At 35.7% G+C, this 22,724-nt stretch overlaps 1 protein-coding gene across 1 annotated transcript in view; it reads right to left on the bottom strand.

The window, feature by feature from the left end:
* Positions 1-22,724, bottom strand: part of cfap58 (cilia and flagella associated protein 58) — a 71,380-nt gene that overhangs the window by 4,593 nt on the left and 44,063 nt on the right. Inside the window, exons 14-17 of the mRNA XM_043232697.1 lie at positions 22,417-22,528; positions 22,220-22,324; positions 14,639-14,758; positions 11,460-11,593 (exon numbers count right to left, since the gene is read on the bottom strand). Coding sequence (XP_043088632.1) covers positions 11,460-11,593; positions 14,639-14,758; positions 22,220-22,324; positions 22,417-22,528 — 471 coding nt within the window. The remainder of the gene's footprint in view (positions 1-11,459; positions 11,594-14,638; positions 14,759-22,219; positions 22,325-22,416; positions 22,529-22,724) is intronic.

The following is a 22,724-nucleotide window of genomic DNA, read 5'->3' as shown; positions in this document are numbered from 1 at the left end:
CTAAATGTGGATCTAAAGGTAAAACTGGAGAAAAAAAAACAAAAAACAGTGAGCAGAATGAGCCTAAAAGTGGTAATAATAATGTATACTGCAATTTTGGGGGATTTACCTTAGAAATAGTATTTGAAAACTTTTTTACTATCATAGTGATTTTTTACTTCAGTTTCAATACAGGTTTGCATGGCTGTTAAGAACGACATGATGCTGCACCATCTAGCTGCCAAACTAGACGTTTTAATAAAGTCGAAAGTAATATTTTTTTGATAATTATTGAGATTCACCCTTTAGAGAATCTTTCTATTTTGGTTCCTGATTGGCTGAAAATGTAGGAATAGTTTGCAAAAGTATTTTCCAAAAAAGTCAGTGAGGCATGCATTTTGTACACCGTGAGCCAATGACTTCAACAATATAAGACACTTAAGCCTGGGCACTTTAGGAGTTGGAATGATTGTTGTACTTTTGGTTACTTTAGGGCCACCTCCAGGCTGTTTTGGGCGAGCGTTAGTAACGTTGTAGATGGTTTAAGTACTACTCAAGTCTCTCTGGGTCTTTAGGTGGATATTGTTGTTGGATCCTTGACCGTTGTGATTGCGCAATTAAGGATAATTTACAATTAAAATAAGCTTTCAGAACTACTTGCTTAAACCCTTAAAAAAGTCTTTCTATTATTTATACAGCAAGTATGGTAAATTGGACTTCAGCAGCATACAAGAAATGAAAATAACTCGGATACAAACAGACAATATTTTGAATAAAATGTGCCTGAACACAGCTCTGAATCATTCTGGCCCAATTTAACACCTGTTTACTTGTTTACACGGGGGAAAAAAAATGGTATACCTCAGTGTTCCCACTGTCCCTGGTCTTTAATTACACAATGGCCTTCCATCAAATTACATCAATCTATTGTTTATTAAATGCAATAAATATTTATTGGAGCAAATAAATCAATCAGCATGTTTAGCAGCACTGTAATAACAATTTACGGGAAGTTAAAAAATCTGTGAATTAGGAATCAGGACATAACCGTATTATATGGAATTATGCAGAAAGCAGTTACGTTACGTGCAGAGTTTATTCAATACGTCCCCATGCCGGCAGGAATAATAAAGGGAAAGATATGATTATTTGCCTGTCTTTCAAATCAGTCAGCTCACTCCATCTGGCTGATTATACGTCCCCTCTACCAGACTAATTCAATTATGATCTATAGTTCCACGTAGGCAGGCGGAAAGAGGGAAACAGAGAATAAAGTAAAGAGGGAGGAGGGAGGGAAGAATGGCCGCTCTAGAGATTATAAATCAATAACAGACGTGATTTGTGCGTGGCTGAAATGTGAAGGTTTCACATCTTTAAGAGTACAGCAGTGAACATTCCTCTCACGCTTTGTTTTTCTTCCCATTAGCAAAATTAACTATCTTCCACACGCTTTTCTATTTTAAACGGCTCAAACGGTCTTCATGCCCTCTCACTCACAATATTCTGTTAAATATTTAAGAACGAGGAACACTTAACATGTTAGAGCATATAGTGTCTTTTCAAACCTACATTCAGTGATGCAATCAATGATTAATAGATTCATAAAAGATCTAACATAGCTTTCTAAAAATTTGTGCTAGCAGAAAAAAAAAAAAACATCAAACGCGCCTAGGGATGAGCGTGCTGGTAAATTTAGTCTTCTACTAATAAATCAACAGAGAATTGGGATCCATTTTGTGCTATTCAACATTTATGCTAAAAATACATTTAAAAATCAATAACTTTAATTTAGCAGATGCACTTCTTTGGTCACAGCCAAAAAGAAAAAGAAAAAAAAACATCTTGCCGCATCCATATTTTTAAGAAAGCTTGTCAAGTTAAAAATAGTTTGATAAACAATAGCAATCAGACTACAAGGCAGTGCCACTCATTATTTTACAATGCCACAAAGACATTATACACTTTTGACTTTGCTGGTTCCTTTGCTAAGACAATACATATCTGTAATCATAATACTCTATGATCTGGCTTGCACAACTAATCTCAAAGAAGCAACCTCTTCTACATCAAGGACGTGTCTCATTCAGCTGGAAGAGGTCAGAACAAGACCTCTCATGCCTGAGAGCAATTACTGGGCTCTCCACATGCTGTAGCACGGAGCTTCAATCCAGCAAACATCAATATAAGAGTCTATTCAGGAGACGTTCTGATGTAGGTTACGGTTTTCAGTACCTTCAACATGATCCAAAGCTGGTGACAGTTTAATGTAGCATTGAGAGCGTTTATGTGTTTTGTGCGAGCAGTCAAACTTCCAACTTATTTTTCCTTCTCTACAAATTTCATGTCTCCGTGTAACGATGTAAGCAAATCTCCCTTTATAGATGAAATATCTGAATCTGATCCCACTTTAAATGAAGTTCACAGAGACGTCAAACAAATCTCTAAAGTCCAGGCAAACAGCCAAACAAATGATTCCTCTTTGAACATCATTGGGCGCGTTTCCATCTACTATGAACCGGATACTAATGTAATCAATGTCAATGTCAGCTAGACATTGAAAGCTGCCTTCTGTGGAATGTAATTTCTCCACAGTGCTCAACAGAGGATCATTTGCATTATGTTTTGGCACAAAAACACTGACTTAACTGGAGGTTGTTCTAGGCAGACAAGAACCATCTCGCCATCTTTCACTTAATCTCACTCTAATTTTTTTTTTTCTCTACATGTCTCCCACGAGACCGTGATCTTTATTGTAACGGCCTAAAAGTGGCTACAGCCACATCCATGACTCAGCGAATCACTAGAGCTTATTGGAGTAGACTACTCCTTAACCACAAGACTTGGCTAAATACCAAGTTTCCCTCCATAATTAAAGTGCAAGATGCTGCTTTTCAGTCTGAAGACAGTAAAGTGGCAGCATGGTTAGATACAGTGTGTCTCATCCTAATGTCAGAGGAGGATGGACTCCTCCAGCTAAGCTTGGTTCCTTTCAAGACTTTTTCATCCATTACATAAACATGTTATGGTTTTGTATTCTCTTATCACAGTTGCCACAGTCACTGAGGGCTTTGAGACATTAATCGTGTTTTTTTGAAGATGTTCTATATAAATAGACAAGGACTGACCTGACCTTAATGCTAGCTTAAAAATCTCAAAACTACCTTGTCTCATGGCATAAATGTACATTGGTGAACTTTTTAGTAAGACATACCTTGGTGCACTATACGTACCAACAAGTACATATCACTGCAGTTTCCAAAAGAAATTAACAGTAGAGGCAGTAAAACTGTGAAACCTTCTTTTCCTTTTCACACAAATTTGCAGAGTTTCAAGTAAAAAAAAGTGTATTTTTTGCACAATTACTTGAAGAATATCATGTTATGACTTTAAAACAATATTAATATGGAGGAATACTTGGAAATTGATGCTTTTGAACTTAATATCTATGGGTTTTCATTGTTTGTGTCAGTCAAAATTCCTATTGAATCTGCGGTAAAATGTGCAGTAAGGCATGAAATGTTGTTACACAAAAAGTGCACAGACATCCATAGTTTAAATTTTTTTACATTATATATTAGGGGAACTTAACATTAACCATTTAACAGACTTTTACTGTAGTTTCTTTTCTTTTTTTACCATTAAAATTACAGTAATCTTTTAGAAGTAGATCTCATGGGCCAGATTTAAGAATTCTTTATTTAAGGCCCCGATGTACTTCAAACATAAATTGAAGAACAAAGAGAAATGAAATCAGTTAAAAAATTAAGTTCATTTTGAGTTTGTTTCGGCAGTTCCAAACAGCTCACCAAAGCAAACTTTCTGGGGAGTTCTTTTTTGGCTCCTAAACACCTTTGAGCCTCCGTTGGTCTTGGACGGTTACGCAATCAGTGGGTGTGTTCTAAAAAAACCTTTTTTTTTCCCAGTTCGTTTGTCATTCGACAACGGACAGGTGGGAGAACAACCTCTCCAAGTCTCTATCAACGTAAATACACTGTCTCGAATAGCTGCCACAAATATATTCGCACCTGTACAATTTCTTGTGGAGAGACTTTAAAGATTCAGAAAAAGCATTTATTTAATCTACACCCCGCGAAGGGGTATCGGAATGTTCGAAAACAGTATAGTATTGCTCAAAAACAAACTTTGTTTGAAGTATATCGGGGCCTTTAGAACCTATCTGATGGCAAGCATTGCTCTACATTATATCACATATGCATGAATGATTGATTAACATAGTAAAGAAAAAGAAAAAAACAGTTCTGACTGCTTAATTAATCACAATTAAGGGGTGAGTTTAAACAACTGAATGGTAGCATATTATTGTGTCCACATCCTGTTAAATCGATGTGAATTGCAACTAAGTCAAAAGTCAGAAGATGCTCCAAAACAGAAAGTAAACAAAAACAAGCTGCATGTTGGAAACTGACAAAACTGTGGCAGCTGTGAGTCTTACAAGTAATTCTTATTTAAAACATCCAACTCTGCTCATCCAAACCTCCACAAGATATTTCCAGTCAGTAAGCGCTCACTCAACTATGAGCCAAGAAGTTATTCCTGAAGGGTTGCATTTGCGCATTTGCTTATATGCACGCTGAGTGTTTCTGCACCTTGTCACGCTTGATCAACTCTCATTACTGCCTCTTGTTTGCATCACACCTCATAAACATGGCTACCGATGCCGCCCGTCTCACTCACTACCCAGAATGCAATAATCCACATGTCCTCATTTGCATGCAATTTATTGTGAACTTGTCAGTGTCGTGGTTGCCTCCTGTCTATTCTCTTATTTCAAATGAAGGCATCAAGACGCCATCATTCATCGCACGTCATATGAAATAGAGAATTTACAAGCCGAGCCAGCTGTGATTACATTTCTCTTGGTCCCATTCAGTAAGCAAGAAGAAAAAAAAAAGGCAGAAAATGAAGGATTTGATGACAGGCGACATTAAAAGCCCAGTCAGAAAGTTTAAGATGTTTAAAGTGATTTGTTTGTTTTGCAGTGGTTAGCGAAATATTGATGGCTTGCGATAAAATGCTGTCTAGGGACACAGAGCTGTTAATTGACACCACAAGTATATTCCTGCAAGTCAATTTCCGCACATGCAACAAACTTGATTGAAAAGAAATCTTTGAGTAATATACCTCACTGTCCCAAAATAAATAAAAAAAAACTTAACATTTAGAACATCAAGAAATGGTATTAAAATATTCCTAATTGTTATCGATTTCTTGTTTTTGCCTTTCTGACATTTCGTTTAAACGGCCTACGGTTCTCTGAAAGAGAGTGGGGAAAAGCAAGGTCTATTTCGATGTGCGGTCTGTTAGGCCTTATTCAATCAATAGATTGAAAAAATGCTTGGCGCTTATTGCGTGTTTTCCCTGGGAGACAAGAAGGAAGCGAACAGTGTTTATTTGTTTTGCTCTCAACGTGTTTTTAACGGTTCTATAAATGTAGCATACAATAAAATTCGCTTGACTATTAATCCCGTGTGTGGTACTGCGTTCAATACAGAAACCTCTGAGAAATTATGGCTTTGCAACCCACTCCACTTTTGAAAAATATTTCTCGGTATTGCAATATTTAATTTGGACTTAAATGTCCAACCTTATGAGCTCTTGCTAACACTTTAGAATAAGGAAAACGTATTCACTATTAACTACGACTTTTCCCTCATTAAAGGAATAGTTCACCCAAAAAAAAAATCCGCCATAAACTACTCACCACAAAGCCATGCTAGGTGTATGTGACTTTCTTCTTTCAGACGAACACAGTCAGAGTTTTTTTTTTAAATCAAAGCTTGTTAATGCGGGTGGATAGTGGTCGTTATAAATAAATCCTATGAAGTAAACTAACCAAATCACGTTTGAATTCCTGCTTCTTGGATGACTTCTGACTTCTTTACAAGTAAAAACATTTTTTGTTACAAAAACCCATCGCTAATGGTTAGTTTTACTTTTATAGTAAAAAAAAAAGTGCTATACACCTAGGATGGCTTGGGGTGAGTAATTTATGGTGTAATCTTTTGGGTGAACTGTTCCTTTAAATTTCTATTTGCTGCTTATTAATAGTTAGTAAGGTAGCTGTTAAGTGTAGTTATTTGATAGGATTAGGGATGTAGAAGGTCATGAATAAGGCATTAATATGTGTTTAACTACTACTAATAAACGGCTAATATTCTAGTAATATGCATACTAATGAGCAACTAAAATAAAGTGTTACCAAGCTCTTTAGCAATGCTAAAAGAGGACATTTGTGGTCTGACAAGGAAAAAAAAGCATAAAAGTGTACAATGAAATAGTGGTACTAAACAGAAAATTGAATCCAAAAAGTAAAACAGATTACTCTTTCTTAAAGTTGGTAGATTGCAGTGTTTTTATCTTATTAATATTAATCCATTCTTCGAAATCTAGATGAATGGTAACATACCAGCTGTGTTATCCAGTAACATAAAAGAAAACACACATTCATATGGGTGGGCGTTAAGCTCACTCTTGACACTGCACCAGCTTGCCAAGTCTTCATGTTTACAAGTAGGTAGCACTTTTTGCATGAAGCCAAGGTGTATAAAAAAAAAAAAAAACATCACCATTGTGTGGTTCAAGCAGTTAATCCAAATGTCCTTAGCGAGCCAAAATGGCTTCCTGAGTTTTGGAGCAGATGGAGCCAGTTACCACACCTCAGTGGAGCTGAACCACGCAAGCAGAGAGAACAGAAAGGGTTGGTCGAGATTAAGTTTTAAATGGTCTGTGAGCACATCTGAAAAGCGAAGGAGAGAAAATGAAAAAAAGAGGAAGACAAAAGACATTTAATGGAAAACAATAGCATGAAGCATAAAAGCCTTTAAGTGAAAGATGGAGAATAAAACCCAACAGGACAGGAAAGAATACAGAAGAGTAAACACACTTGAACCCATCAAAACAAAAAGGCAGTGGCTTTAGCTTCTGCTCGGTGCTGACAGATTATTTGATAGTGGGGAAAAAGGCTGGGGCAACTATTTTTAATCTAAAATTAATTAGGGGAATTTCATTTGGTCTTGAAAGCAACCATGCAATCATTAACATTAGGAGCAAAATTACACAGCGCCAAGCTTTTGATCAGCAAGAGACTGCTATTAGGAACAAAGAGAATGTGAGCGTTCATTTACTTTATAATGCCATTGTAGATTCTTTGAAATGCCATTCACAACATATGCACTGAATTTTAAACCTTTTAAATTCCACAAACTCCCCAAAAGCTAAACATATAAATATGTAAATACATAATTTAGAGTAGACTGTTCAAATGCAACAACATAGACGCCATTGTGAGAGTGAACTTTACCCTTTCACATTTACACTGGTCCAAAAATCCTGAGTTATTTTCAAAAAAAAAAAAAAAAAAAAAAAAAAAAGAGATACTAATAAAATCTGAATTTAAAAATCAGGGGATTCTAAAGACATACTGCCAAATGTCGTAAAAAAATAAAGTAATAAAATAATTCAAGAATTTCTATAGCAAAATTTTTTTTAGTTAAGACTCTAAATTGAGCTTTCAGACTGGTAATATAATTTGCAAATGGGAAGAGCGTGAAAATTAGTCTGAACCCAACTGTATTAGGCTTAATGGCAATCCACTGGCCAGTTACATTTACACACATAGGTCCTGCATTATTTATTCAACCTTTTAACCATTAAAATCCATCCATCAACCTGTTTTGACCCATCTAAATCTATTCATTGATGTTGCTATAATTGCTGCTTTAAGCCATGAAAGATTTTCTGCCCATTACAAATGTAGACGGGCTGCAACATGCGCTAACCAGAAAGGTTCAAACAAGCCAGGCAAGCAGATTTACGCTCCCTTGATGCCATGCGTGTGTTCCACTGATCTCCTGCCTTATTTCTGGAAATACGACCATCTTATCCGGTATACTAAAAATGAGGATTTTTTAAATTCATAGCATGCAGCATTCGGTGTTATCAAACCGCTTATTACTTAATATGAATAATTTAATATAAACATTGTTTTCTCCTAATATTTTAACGCAGCTGACACTGTTTGTAAATGGTCAAAGAAGCTAATTATAACTTCCACATGAGCAGGACGTTTATATTGGATGTTGCACTGCTGGGGAAAACGAAATTGAATTGTACCACGGAGCTTTGCACATGACATGTGGGGGAAAAAAAAATATTAATTTGCTCCTACTACGACTTATTAATCCATTGCCACGTTTTATTAACGCATTCCCTCATTAAACAAATGAATTACTACAATATGGCTGCATTAAAAAAATTAAATAAAACTCACATCATGCCTAGGGCTCTATACAAATAAATTTGACTAAATAATAAAAAGCTAAAAAAAAGAGCTAACAAAGAGTAAATGATACATTCAAGGCGCAATCACTACATAACACTGATAGCATTATTTAGCCAAGATTCAGTTAGATATCAAGCGTTTCATACCGTAGCTGTTTTAGTTTACAGTGGTTGTTTTATCTCAAACGGTCCGTGAATCACTTAACGCTCTCCTTAAATATCCCTGTCCTTTAGCTAAATGCCTTCATCCCTCTGCTGGTGTGAGGAAAACAAGACCTTCTCCATTACTTATGAACGACTTGTTTTACTTGGTGCGAAAACACTGATGTGGGATTTGAGTAGAATTAAGACATTGGTCTGAGCTCACGAGATGTCAGAGGGGGGAAAAAGGAAATCAATATGCTGCCCATCAGCAAGGCTTAAGTGCAATGTTTAATCGTGCAGCCAGGAGAATTCAAAACAGAGGAGGTAGTGATGTCTGTGCTTGGCCTAGACAAAGAGTTTATGAGATTTCTGCAGCACAGTCTACTTAGTAAATACTGTTAGACGGTTTTATGAGAAAACAGTTGCAAAGACATTATATTAACTATATGGCACAATTGGTCAAATGAACAAGGTAATCGCATTTCATTACCTTATGAATGCTATATCTGATAAATATGCAAACAGTTCTCCAGGATAGGATAGCAGGAGACTTCAGCAATATGAACCTAATCTCACGGCAGGTTACTTCATCAGCGTTTCAATACCAAAATGGTATCGGGTTTACTTCATATAAAATCACATTTAAAGCTCACAGTGACTGTTTTCTGTTTAGATTTTCATGCCCTGCTAAAAGAAAGAAATTGGTTCAACCCAGGACTTTGATGGTTTGCTTGTCTTAGAAGGCCGATGGCCAAACCAGTAACGATAATTCATTTTATTATTCATTTTCTTTACAAAAAGTGAATAGAACAGGAAATAGAAACAGAAACATTTATATTATTTAGAACATTTGTACTTTTTCTAAATATTCCTACATACATTATCGTTGAAGTCAGTAAGTTTATTTTTTTATCATTTTTTTTTGTAGTGTGGTGGCAAAATATTATTCAGAAAAGAAATATTAAATGGCTCAAAAAGTAGTAACTATAAATTTACATTTTATAACTTTTATATTTTAAATACGTTTTCAAAAATGTACCACAGTTTTCATAAAAATATTAAGCAGCAACTGCTTTCAACATTAATAATATTAGGAATTGTTGATTAAGCGCCAAATCAGGGTATTAAAATTACTTCTGAAGGACCATGCTAAAAATGAACCTTTACGGGAATAAATGTTATGTTTTAAAATTCATTAAATCAGAAATCAGTTATTTTAAACTGCAATAACATTTAACTGTTTTACTAGGGTTTTGGAAAAAAAAAATGCAGCCAGGATAAAAAGACTTCAAAAATATGAATAAATCTTACCAACTCCAATTTTTTTTCAACAGTAGTATACATATTTCTACTTCATTACTTTGATTAATAGACAGATCAAACGCACTGAATAAATCTACTGTGAGGACTGATAGAACTTTTATCCGAGGAAAGTAAATCATTAACTCACCTATATATCTCAATTAGAAATCAAGTCATTCTCTGGTATACAGTTCTGAAATTGCAGATCAGCAGAGATGATGGATGCTATTAATTTCACTCTTATTAAGACGCCACACAAAAGCAACCTGGCATTTCCCTTGTACTCCAACTGGTCAACCATGAAGCCTGAAACCTGTCCAGTTAAAACAGTTGGACATTCCGTGATGTGACAGGAAGTAGTGTAGTTGTGCTTCTGAACCAGGCAGCAGAGACCGGCCAATCAGATCAATGCAATCTGTGTCTGTTACCACAGACGTGCCAACCTCTAACAGAAGAAAGCCTTGTCCGCTTCTATTTTGTTTTGTAACTAGAGAATCTCAAAAACAAAGGTTTCCAGCGCTCCAACCACAAAAACGATAAAAATTGGTTTAATAAGCCTAATGTACTTTACATTTTATTTTATTTGATCATATGTGAGGCAGAAGCATGCGTTGTATTAGCCTTATACAAGAAACACCAGCAGAACTAAACTGTCCCATTCGATTCAACAAGTAAAAATAGATTTGCAAACAAATTTTCTCTGCCCATGCTTCGGAAATAAGGCCCGGTCTGCGTGTTCTGAAATGATGCGCGCGCGTGTGCGTTTGTTTGCGTGGGACAGAAATAGCGTGTATATGGGTAATGGCGTTTAGAAGCTTGCATACAAATCAATAGTCAACCCCCCTTAAAAAAAAATTCCCTCCCAAGCAATTGCGCAGGTTAAACAACATACATGCATCCAAAATACCACACGCTTAGTCATAATTTCATTAGATCGAAGGCCAATAGCAGTGGAATTTGGCAGGGTCCTACTAATCAGCGAGTAACAGAGAGCGGTTTTGCATCGCTCTGTAATTTTCAGTGTCACGATTTGCTCCCGAGAACACAGAGACGAAATGAGAGAAATCTTTCCAATTCACTGGCTCATTGATTTCTCTCCAACTCCAAATGCCTTTTTCCTTTCTCACCGTTATCTGAGGTATCATTTTCGGCCGTGTCAGAGGGTGCCGTTCTTGTCTGCTTGTTGGCAATATCGAAGGTCATTTGCTGTCAGGAGCATGAAATATACGGATATACAGACACCACACACATACAAAACACTAAAAGTGCTTTCTGACGGTCTGAATTCTACTCTAGGTATAACATTACGTTTTATGCTGATCTGGGATTAACGTCTTCCACCTGAACCCACGTACACACACACACACACTCAAACACTGGCATACAGATGTTTTTACATGCTTATGAAAATGACGTCAACATTTATTCAACCCCATTAACAATGACTGATGCTTCCAAGCTTTTTAAAAGCACCACAAGCATCATAAACGTGGTATATACACCTTTAGAACTTCGGGCTTCATGAGCCGTTTGGAATACCTTTACGATTTTACGTTTTATGATGTTTCTGAATCCTTTTTTGAGCTTGAATGCTTCACTCCACATTTACTGTAAATTGAAAAAGTAGTCTTTTTTTTTGCATTCCACAGAAAAACGTCACACGGGTTTAGAAGGACACGGAGGCGAGCAGATGACGGGGTTGTCATCTTTGGATTTACACCTTCCTTTCTCACCTGTGCTCCTGGTCTTTCCGTTTCTGTGCGAGGTATTTTTTCTTGACTTCTTGGAGTTCGTGGGCCAGACGTTCGATCTCATACTTGTAGTCTTCTGATTGGGACTCGTGCATGTTGAGCTCTGCTGTTAGGACCTGTGAAAGAAAAAGTGTATTTGCAACCGTTAAAATATCGCAACTTTATATGTAAAGTCTATATTTATGCACTTGGTTACTTCATACTTGCCTGACAACCATAACTAATTAAATTGCACAAAAACCTTCATGTTTTAATTATGTGCTATTGTACAGTACATATCCTCATTTGTTTAAATGAAATTAAGCATATTTTAATTTTAAAAAAGTATGTGGACAGTAAGATTTTCTTAAAAGAAAAATTAGTAAGCAAATGTGGTTAATTGAAAAAAACATTTTCTTTGTGGGAAAAAAATATATAATAATAATAATAATAAATAAAATAAATTATATATATATATATATATATATTGCTTTGCAGACAAATTGTTTAGTGCTTAACAACAGTGATTATTTTTGTTACTTTTTAATTAATTTAATTGTAATCTTTTTTCATGTCATTATATATGGAACGTTAATGGTTTTAATTTTGAAAGCAATACATTTCAGCATGATTAAGTGCTCCACATAATCACAGTAAAACACTGTAACTCACAGCCTCGAGCAGTTTATTGTTTTTCTATCTACTGCTTTTGTGCTTCCAGTTATGTTGCAAACCATCTAAATATTGCAAAGCGCCTAAGAGCCCATTTGTCAATTACTTTGAACGTTTCCTAAAGCTTAGCTCACTCTTCAGCAGGCACCTCTTTGCTATAAATGTGTCCTAGTTGTACAGTTGTGATCTATCACTGAGGATGTGTTCGGCTTAACACGGTCACCTCATCTCTCCCTCCGAGCAAGGAACGGAGTGATTTCCTCTGCGGCATCTCATTGATCTCCGTCAATCTTTGCACATATCAGTCAAGCTCTAATTGTCATTCATCCAATGTGCTCCAAACCACCCACATAGTGCAGGTGACCCAACAGCCCAGAGCTCAGTAATCAAAGGAACAGAGAGAAGAGAGATGCTAAAGAGAAGGAGGAAGATGGACAGAAAGTGAGAGAGGAGGGAAAGAGAGAGGAAGTAATAAATGAAGAAATCTCTGCCGCAGAGCTGCCTTTGGATTGGATGATTTGTGAAGGGTATTGCACGCGTGTTTCTTTTGATTTGTGGTAATCCATTTACAAAATGAAATACAAATAATTAGAAAATAAAATAAAAACGCCAATTCCATTTCAATATGATAAAATAATTGTAAAAAAAAATAATACATGTATCAGATGAATAAAATAAAATAAAATAAAAATGTAATTACGTTTAAAGAAATATTCAATAAATTAATTTCAAATCAATATTTATTGAACATGATATAAATTTTTTGGAGAATATATATATAATGAACGAATAAATAAATCCCAAATCAATCTTTATTGGTTATTAAACTAGTTATTAGCATTTTAAATGCACTTTATTGCACCTTTTAAATGTAATTATTTAATATTGAGATTTTTTTTTTGACAGTTTAGTATAATTTCTCAGACATTCGAAATGTTTCTGTTCATTGAAAGCAACAATAATAATAACAGCTTAAAAAATATTTTGCGATTCTTAGTCTGCCACGAGTTATCATTGTCACTTTATCTTTGTTTTTATTTATGTATTAACTTTTTTTGCATTGAAATATTCAACTACTGAAACATGTTTGATGGAAATTCAGATTCGGGTGGAGAATTGGGCCAAAAATTTGCATCGTTTAATCAACTTTCAAGCGAAAACTGCACTTTTGGCACATTTTTAAATGAACAAAATACTTCATCTGTTGTGAGCTCTTCATACAGCGTATAATAATATTTAGACTACTGGGTATTTTACAAAGACAAAACTCTGGAAACATCTTCCAAACAAGCATGGAGAGTCAAAAGACCGGTGTTAATTAATGTTAATTTCCTAAAGGGGGCTGGAGCGGGAGGACATGCTTCAATCAAAACAAAGAAAGGGATGATTTTTCCGTTTGGCTCATTAGTAAGGCTTCTGTTCTAATGTTAATTACGCTGAGCTTTGTTTATTTAAAGCTTTGCCAGTGATGCCTGCGGTGCGTAACTCATTTTAAGCTTGGCAATAAATTATCAGAAAGCCAAACCCCCCCCTATGCCTACCTTCGGGCCATTATTTTTAAGTTCAAGGGCGCCAGAGAGTTTTATACTCCACACTGCAGATATTCTAATAGATCAGCTCGGAAATTTCTGCCGAGCTAAGGACTTTTGAGTCTTTAAAGTCTGTTACGTCCATTTTTGTAAAGAATGGTGAAAGTAACGGAGCGCTTTCTAGTGTCCTGACTGCAGAGGACGGCTCGCCTGGTTTTCACATCCTAATCTTAGACATCACATGGAAAGAAACGCAGCTCAAAGATCAACGTATATCAATGCCATATGGACATTATAAGGTCACCGAAGGCTCAGCAGAGACTCATAAGTTTTTAACTGCTCTCTTCTCTGCTTCTTGCCTATTTAATAGGACAGGACGAGGCAGCTTAAACCGAACCGACTCATTAAAAATGACATTAGTGGCCGCTGTCTCCAGATGGACCTGAACTCTTAATTAAGTGGTGAAGTGACTAATTATTCATTTTGTGTGATGGTGAGAGGGGGAATAAGGAGATGAAGATGATGGGAGAGGAGTGAGAGGAGGAATGATTTATGTGAGAAAAAGCCCTCGGCGAGAGGGACGCGGGATCCGGCTGACGTATCGCAGAAAGAAAAAAAAAAAAGAACTTATTTAATTTAACTAAAAATATTTTCAGTACAATACGTTTTGAAGTGCTACTTTTTTTTTATTATATTGCTTTAGAGAAGACAAGACAAGACAAGACAAGACAAGACAAGAGAAGAGAAGAGAAGAGAAGAGAAGAGAAGAGAAGAGAAGAGAAGAGAAGAGAAGAGGAGAGGAGAGGAGAGGAGAGGAGAGGAGAAGAGAAGAGAAGAGAAGAGAAGAGAAGAGAAGAGAAGAGAAGAGAGAGGAGAGGAGAGGAGAGGAGAGGAGAGGAGAAGAGAAGAGAAGAGAAGAGAAGAGAAGAGAAGAGAAGAGAAGAGAAGAGAAGAGAAGAGAAGAGATGTTTCTTAATGAACCTTCAGCTGTTTGGTCTTTTCCCGGAGAGTTCTCTGATAAACCTGTAGTTTTTCCGCTGCTTCTGGACCAGGCTGCCGAGCGAGGATGTGTTTCAGCTCCACGTAAAGCTTCTCTTTCTCCTGAAACACAAAGTAAAACAAAATCGAATGAATTCTAAACATGACGTATCACAAAGTACCAAAATGAATTTAATTGAACTTAAATGTAATTATATTTGTAATACAGTTTTATTGTAATTCTAAATTGCATTTCATTTCAAATACGAAGTATCATAAAGCACCTCATTTGATTTAACTTAATTTTACTGTTTACGAAATTCAGTTTTAATGTGATATTTATTTAATTTAGAAGTATTGCAAAGCACTAAATTAAATTTGAATACATAATTGTGATTTAACTTTCATTTAATCATGTAAATTAATTTTATTTAATTTATTTATTTTAATTAAAACATTATACTGTAAAGCACTACATTTTAATTTAATTTGAATAAAATTTATACACAATGTTAATGTAATTTCTAAGTATATAATTTAAAATTTCATGCAATTTTCTTTGTAATTTAATATTTTCATTTAAACAAGCAGATATATTTTAATCTACTTTTAATTTAATATTTTAATTGCAATGTCATTTGTAACTGTAGTACTGTAAAACAAAAAATACTACAATTGTTAATGTAATTTACTCATTTAAATGAATAAAACAACATAGATAGATAGATAGATAGATAGATAGATAGATAGATAGATAGATAGATAGATAGATAGATAGATAGACAGATAGATAGATTTTAATGTAACTTGTAGATCTCTTTTACCATCAGTCCTACAATTATAAGCAATGATGCTATTTTTCAGTGTCACATCACAGAAAAAAAAGCTGCAGCTAGAATCAGGGGACTGACAGCTAATTCATTTTGTAAGCTGGTGTTAATTATCCAAGTGTGTGGCGAAAAGAAAGATGGATAACTAACACTTCATCGTAGCACTGACCATGTAATGACACACACACACACACACACATGCACACACGCACACACGCATATATATGGATCATCAATGTTGCTAATTAGGGAGGGAGTACTGTCCAGTTTAAACTCATCAATGCTAATAAATGCAAACTGCCTGGTGTCTAAAATGATCACTAATATAAAAGCTCTGAATTTTCCATGGAATATAAATGACGTGCCACAGGAGAAATCATGAATTCAGGGGGTTTAGGACGACTGAAAGAAGATCGTTCATGATCAAAAGGACCAGCATTCAAAATGAAGACACACTCATGGCCTCAACAACCACAAAACAGTCCTTTGACTCAAACACTTTACTACACACACACACACACACGCATTATAGATTTACTGCAAAGCTGGAAGCTTAACACATTTTTTTCCTCTGAAGCTCCCAGTATTTTTCTCAAGATATTTTCTGTCCTTTTTCTTCTCGCTGTCTCTCCACAGCTACGGTGGCCGTCTCTTCATAATTTCATCAATAGCGAAGTGAGTGAGTGTGTGTGTGTGTGTGTGTGTGTGTGTGATAGAGAGCGAGTCAGTCGATGAATGATTTATGACTGAGAGGCGTCTGGACTTTAATACACCGACTTTTATAGGATCACAACAAGGCCGAGATCAAACCCAGTCTCAGATTCCACCTTTCACCAACTCTGTGTCTCGCGCAAACATCTGCACTCATAGAGCGTCATCAAAGAATATATCACTTCAGCATCCGAAAACATTTGCGCGGCCCTACATGGGCTGAGCTTTGATAATGCTAATGCAGTTACACATGTCCTCGACGGAGACTCCGCAACCTGTCTGTTTACCTCAGTCTCGCACTTTGTTCTGTCGTACTCTATTTATCACGAATATAACACTAAGAATAATGTCAACATATATGTCGGAGCTTTATTTCTCACACATGTTTGATTATTAGCATCAGTTTCCCGGGAGAAACGAACCGGGATTTCATCTACGCACATTTTTGGAATACTACATATAAAATGTTGGACAAAAATTCCCAAATGCACAAAAAAGCGTATATATTGTGGAAGAGATTAGGCTTTATTTTGAAAAAACAAACAAACATGTAATTAATACTGCAAGTATGCATTAAACTGAAAATAGCTGTAATGTTTACACGTTACAAAAATATTTATATAAAAAAAAAAGCTATTTGTTTGAACTTTCTATTTATTAAATAATGCTGAAAAAGAAGTATATCACCACAAAAATATAAAGCAGATCAACCATTTTCAACGGTGATAAAAAAATAAGAAATATGTCTTGAGCAGCAAATTAAAATAATTTATAATAGATAATGTAAAAGTATTAATTGCTGCATACAAAAAAAATTATAATTTAGCCATTAAACTTTTATTTTATTTTATTTTTACATATCAAATTATCTACTGTGAAACACAGGCAATATAACCTTCTTCCACAATATGATAGTTATTAAAAATATCTTTTACCTACTGAATAGAAAAACACTGTCTCTAAATATAACACTCTGATAATAATTCATCCTCCCTGAGGAAACGACAAAGAATATCTAGCTTTTATTCAATGACCACACCACAGGGCCCTTCAAATTCTCATCTCTCCATATCCTCACTCACTTCTAACTCGTATTTAACAACGCGTCTACAATCAGCCTCTTACGTAACGAGTATTTTTACACCTTGCTAACAAACAGGAAGTCACGTCGCTTCTGACTTCACTTCCTCTATATGTCAGAGTGAATGATCACAGAACGTGAAGAACACTTAAAGTAACCGGAGCTGCTCCGCTGTCCCTGTTCGGCGCGATCGGTAGACGACGAGTGCATTTTAAAAGCAAACAGATGTTCTGCGTGTCACTTCATTCAGAGATGAAGACGACGTGCCGTGACTGACAGTGACGGGGACACGTTCAATTTTCACACCCCCGCAACCGTTTTCTCTCCGCCAAAGAATTCGGACGACAATCGCACGTCTAGCGGCTTGCGACCCGTCTTACGATGGAGACATCCTCCCTTGACAGCTGATTTTGACAATCGCAATGACGTTATTTTGCTGCTCCTGCTGTCATGGCACAGGTTCCGTCACAAACGAGAGGAGAAAAGCCTTTGTGACTTCAAGCGGTGGGTCTCAATCGGTGGGTCGCAGGCCTTATAAGCTCAACAACAGCACAAACGTGAAAAAATAATGATATACTGTAGATCAGCGGCTTTCAAACTTATTCTTGGGGACCCACAGCTCAAACTGAAATTGGTTCAGAAATCAGTTTAGCTCGATGTTTTTGTTTTTATTGGGGGTTTGTGTTGATGATTATGATTAAGTCATTCTATGGCAACAAAAAAAAGTTCTATTTTACAGATTCCAACCATGCTCACGAGCTAATTTGTATTCATTAAAATGCAAATTGCGATTATAAAGAATACTGTAAAATCAGCAATTGTGAAATATTCTTACAATTAAAAATAGCTGTTTTCATTTCATACTTTGTTAATATGTTATTTTAAAATGAGTGCCGTCAAATAATTAACCATGATTAACCACTTCCAAAATAATATATTTTTTTAAATGCATTAATTTCATAATAATGCATTTACATATTAACTGACATATTGCTCGAGTACTACTACGAAAATGCACATTTATTAATATTAGGCCTAAAATGCGTTTTAAAGTTATTATTTTTGAGGATTTTACAATCTTTAAATACCACAACTATTTAGATATGTAAAGTGAATGCGAAATATACTTGCAGTAGTTCCACTTCAGCACAATTAAATATACTTCAGTATATCTTTTTGAAACACTACTTTCAAACAGTTAAACTGCTTTAAGTAAAAAAAAATATAAAAGTAATTAGACCGGTTGAGTTTAGCAAAAGAATAATTGGAGGGTATTTCTGGTAAGTAAATATTTATATGTATTTGTACTATGCCTAGTGTCCATGGTGCCTGGCATTGCTCATAATATTGTGCACTCAACAGGTTTGTGTGTGTAAGCAGCGAGAGAGTTCAAACCGGAGTGTAGCGTTCGAAAAACAGGAAGTGATCGTGCATGAGCTTTGGAAATAAGAGGTCGCGATTTTCCTCTGAGTGCTGGATCTCCTGCGTTACAGTATCACCTTCCTCTCTCTTTTACCAAAATGAAAACTTCAGCTCGGAAAACTCAATCTAACTCTGCGGCGCCAGACCTTGTGACTTATCTGCGTTACGGTGTTATATTACATTAACTGTAGGGCATAATAAACTCCGCTGTTGCAGGTAAAACAGACCTTCCTGTCATACCTCAGTTGGTAATTTGGTGAGTCACTGGGCCATATCTCGCGGCCACCGTGCATGAATAAATAGTTAACCGCTAATCGCCCGTCCAGATTTGCCTGCACGAATATTAACGGACATGATACGTTCTGTGCCCGTTTTATTATCGCACTGCCTCGACGCAAATAATGTGACAATTAGAGTCTGTATCTGGTTGAAAAACAGCGTCTGCTCTTTGTTTGCCATAAAGTGCTGCATTGTGAATACTTCAAGATCTATAATGGGTATTATATTCAAAATGGAGCCTGTCTTGCGTCGTTTTCTGAATCACCAGTGTCCTCCGTCTACAGAAGTGCAGCATTGTCTTGACTGCAATGGCTTTTTGCTATTGTGTCCTAAACGGCGCTATATTGTGCACGCTGTCACAATTTTCACTGCAAACAGCTACAAAACAATACAACAATGCCCTGCTGTCTAACAACTGTGTGGTGGGGCTGTTTTAAAAGGCATCAAAGGCAGCTCAAGACTCACACAGCGCTTGAGCCGATACGCAGAGCTGAGACGAGCGACTTCATAATTCCACAATGAGTTATAGGGCTCCGCTTTAACCTAATTAGCACAGCATCCCGATGTTCCCTCGAAGAACGGTTCGTTTCATCTGCAGTCCATCGACATATTCACTCATTTTCAGATTGCGGGAATTCATAGCTTCAACAGAATTGGCCCAAAGAATACACAGACAACAAACATTTCCCAACCATATAGAAGCACATACTAGACATTTCTGTAATATTTTAGAATAAGAGACACTTATTCACTATTAACTATGACTTTTGGCTCCATAAATTCCTAATTTGCTGCTTATTAGTAGTTAGTAAAGTTTTTAGGTTTAGTTATTGGGTATAATTTGAGATGAAGAGTAAAGTCATGCAGAACAGAGCATTAATATGTGCTTAATTACTACTAATAAATGGCCGATATCCTATTAATGTGCAACTACTTCATAAAAAGGGAGCATGACATTTTGTTTTAGAAACAGATTTCTGTTTCAATATATTATACATCAAGGAATCATGAAAATTTATCACAATGATAAGATATACCACAAAATATTAGTCTGCAAATCAATTTCCATTGCTTAATAATAATAAGAAATGTTTCTTGAGGAGCAAGTTGGCATTTCAGAATGTCTTCTAAAGGATCATGTGACACTAAAGACTTGATGGTGAGCCTGAAAATTCTTTGTTAAAAATTATATTACCAGAACAAAAATTTAAGAGACTTTCACCTGGGGGGAAAAAATGCAAAATGCTAAAAAAAGGAAAAGATTAGCAACAAAGACATCGATCATATTGTGTATGTATCTCAACTGTATGAAATGAAAGACTGCACGGTTCTGGTAAAGTCTAAAAGGTTTGTCCAGAGGAAATAGTGTGGGACAATATTATACTCTCCACCACAGCTGTGTAAATATCAATAGCGTTTTCTGAATTGAGTTTAGGAAGAAAAGGTGTATATAGTGATGACCTGAAAGAAATCAAACATGATTTGATATTATCTGATCCCTGAAAATGGCTGCTCATGTCCTGAGATTGCGATCCAGTCTATTAAGCTTCATTTGATACAGGCAGTGAAAGGAACCTTTTTATACTGGCTGTCTGTCTGATGTTAATGGCATTTTGAAAGCCCATTTTATCATTTCCACTGCATCTGAGCTGAAGATCCGAAGTGAGAAAAAACTCTTAACACCATCAAACCGAACATCACAGCCCATGTCTACCCATCTCGTAATGGTGAAAGTAAAGTGGACAGTTACTCCTAGAACATTTTGTCTGTCTCTTTCCCCCTCCTCACAGTTCTATAACGTTTCTGATTAGTTGCTTTGGAGCCACCATTATAGTCTACAAACAAACAAACCCAATTAAAAATCTCAGAACCAGGAAAGCATAAAAAGTTACCCTAGTCACGCCAGCAGCACCTCTCTCCATCTCTCCATTCATAACCTAATCAGAGATTCCGAGTGCATTTATATAAACAAACGCTGCTCCCTCAAGAAGCTCTATTCGAGCACCTGCTACATCTGAGAAATCACATTTGTTTCTAGTCTGAGCAATGAACAGCACGGATCACTTCATTACAGATAATAGAGGGCTCTCTGAATACTACACCATATGCAAGGACAAAGACTAGCTCTAGACTATAATACAAGTAATGTATGGCTAAATGTATAAATGATAGACTCTGCTGTTGTATATTATCGAGTTGAATGGCAGGGAGGAAATGTGTCTAAGGAGACCGTACTTTAAAAACGGACTCCAGTAAAAATCACTAATTATCAGTCCTGATAGATTCAGCAGAATTCTGTGGAAGGGATTTTAATATGGTAAACGCAGAGAGTACTTTACTGTAATTAGGAGCTGGAAGCATAATCGAATTAGTCTAAATATGTAATAATGTAACAAGCAAGGCGCAGAGGAAGAGTAAAACTAATGTTGGACTGTCTGATTATCTGGTAATCTGTGGTGCTTTGTGTAAAAGTGCCACAGGCAAAGAATAAAAAAAAAACCAAAAACATATTCCGTAACCTAATAACCAAATATCACAATATAAAAGTAGAACAATCTGTATTACTTTTAGATTACTTTAAATTGCCTCAAAGTCACACATGCTAATGAAGAACAGAAAATCTATCTCAACTACATAACTTTCATAACTAATCTATTTTTTATTAATTTAACTTACATGTAGTTATACAGTAATCTTCAAGAGTTTTTAAGAAATCAAGTAAAAACAGTAATGTTATATATAATGCTGTAAATAAATGCTGTTATAAAACAATCCTAAAAATCCTCTTAAAATTACTAATAATAATACATTGATTAAAAGAAAAAAAAACGGAAAATTCAGCTGTCATCATAAAAACCTTACTATTACATAATATTATTACATACATATATTATTGTAATATTAAAATGATAATAATATTTCACAACATTACTGTTTTTACTTTTTCTTGATTTCTTAAATCGTAAAGATTACTGTACAATTTACATGTATATTTTGGAGTTTATGTACACAGACACATATTTTTATGCAATTAGTTTGTATGTGTGTATACATGTATATTAACAATATTCACGTTTTAGAAACATAAATGAACCGACCTCTTGACCCCAAATATTTGAACAGAAGTGTATATAATTTGCACTTCCCCATGTTCTATGTGTAATCTGACTTTCTGCTTTAATAATATGAATCTGTAAATTCATATACATGTAATAATACAGAACTGCTCCACGGCTTGCACCAATTAGAAAATCTTCTCACTTGTAGCATGAGCTCTTTCTCCACAACTTCCTGAGTCTTCGCTATCAGTCTCCGCTGAAGAGAATGAATCTTCTCAATCAGTTCAAAGCTGCTTGGATCACTCGCCTACAAAGAAAGAGAAGCAAAATCAAAACTATTTTGGAAGGCTGTATTATTTATATAACCGTTTTCTGTAACAAGTCAATGCAAGCCCATACCTCTAGTTTTCTCCAGCGGTGTAAATTCAAGGGATTTGAAAGCTCATCCTCTAGAGCTCGACATCTTGTCCTCTCTTTCAGAAGCTCCCTCTGCATATGAAACACTTCATGTCTGCCATCAGAAAAAAGAAACGCCAGCAGAGTAACTCTGATTCTGGTTTTAAGGCCACAATAAAAGCAACAATAATCTACTAATTTATAGTCAGTCATTTAAAGTTCCCTGCATTCTGGCAGGATGCAACAGCACTTTGAAAATGAGTTTGCGTGAGAGGTTCTAAAAGCCTGCACTTCGCTTATTTACTTATGCA

Source organism: Puntigrus tetrazona, chromosome 1 (genome assembly GCF_018831695.1).
Source record: "Puntigrus tetrazona isolate hp1 chromosome 1, ASM1883169v1, whole genome shotgun sequence".
NCBI classification, from domain to species: domain Eukaryota; kingdom Metazoa; phylum Chordata; class Actinopteri; order Cypriniformes; family Cyprinidae; genus Puntigrus; species Puntigrus tetrazona.
The sequence above is the reverse complement of the archived record's forward strand: the minus strand, read 5'-3'. Positions and strand labels throughout refer to the sequence as shown.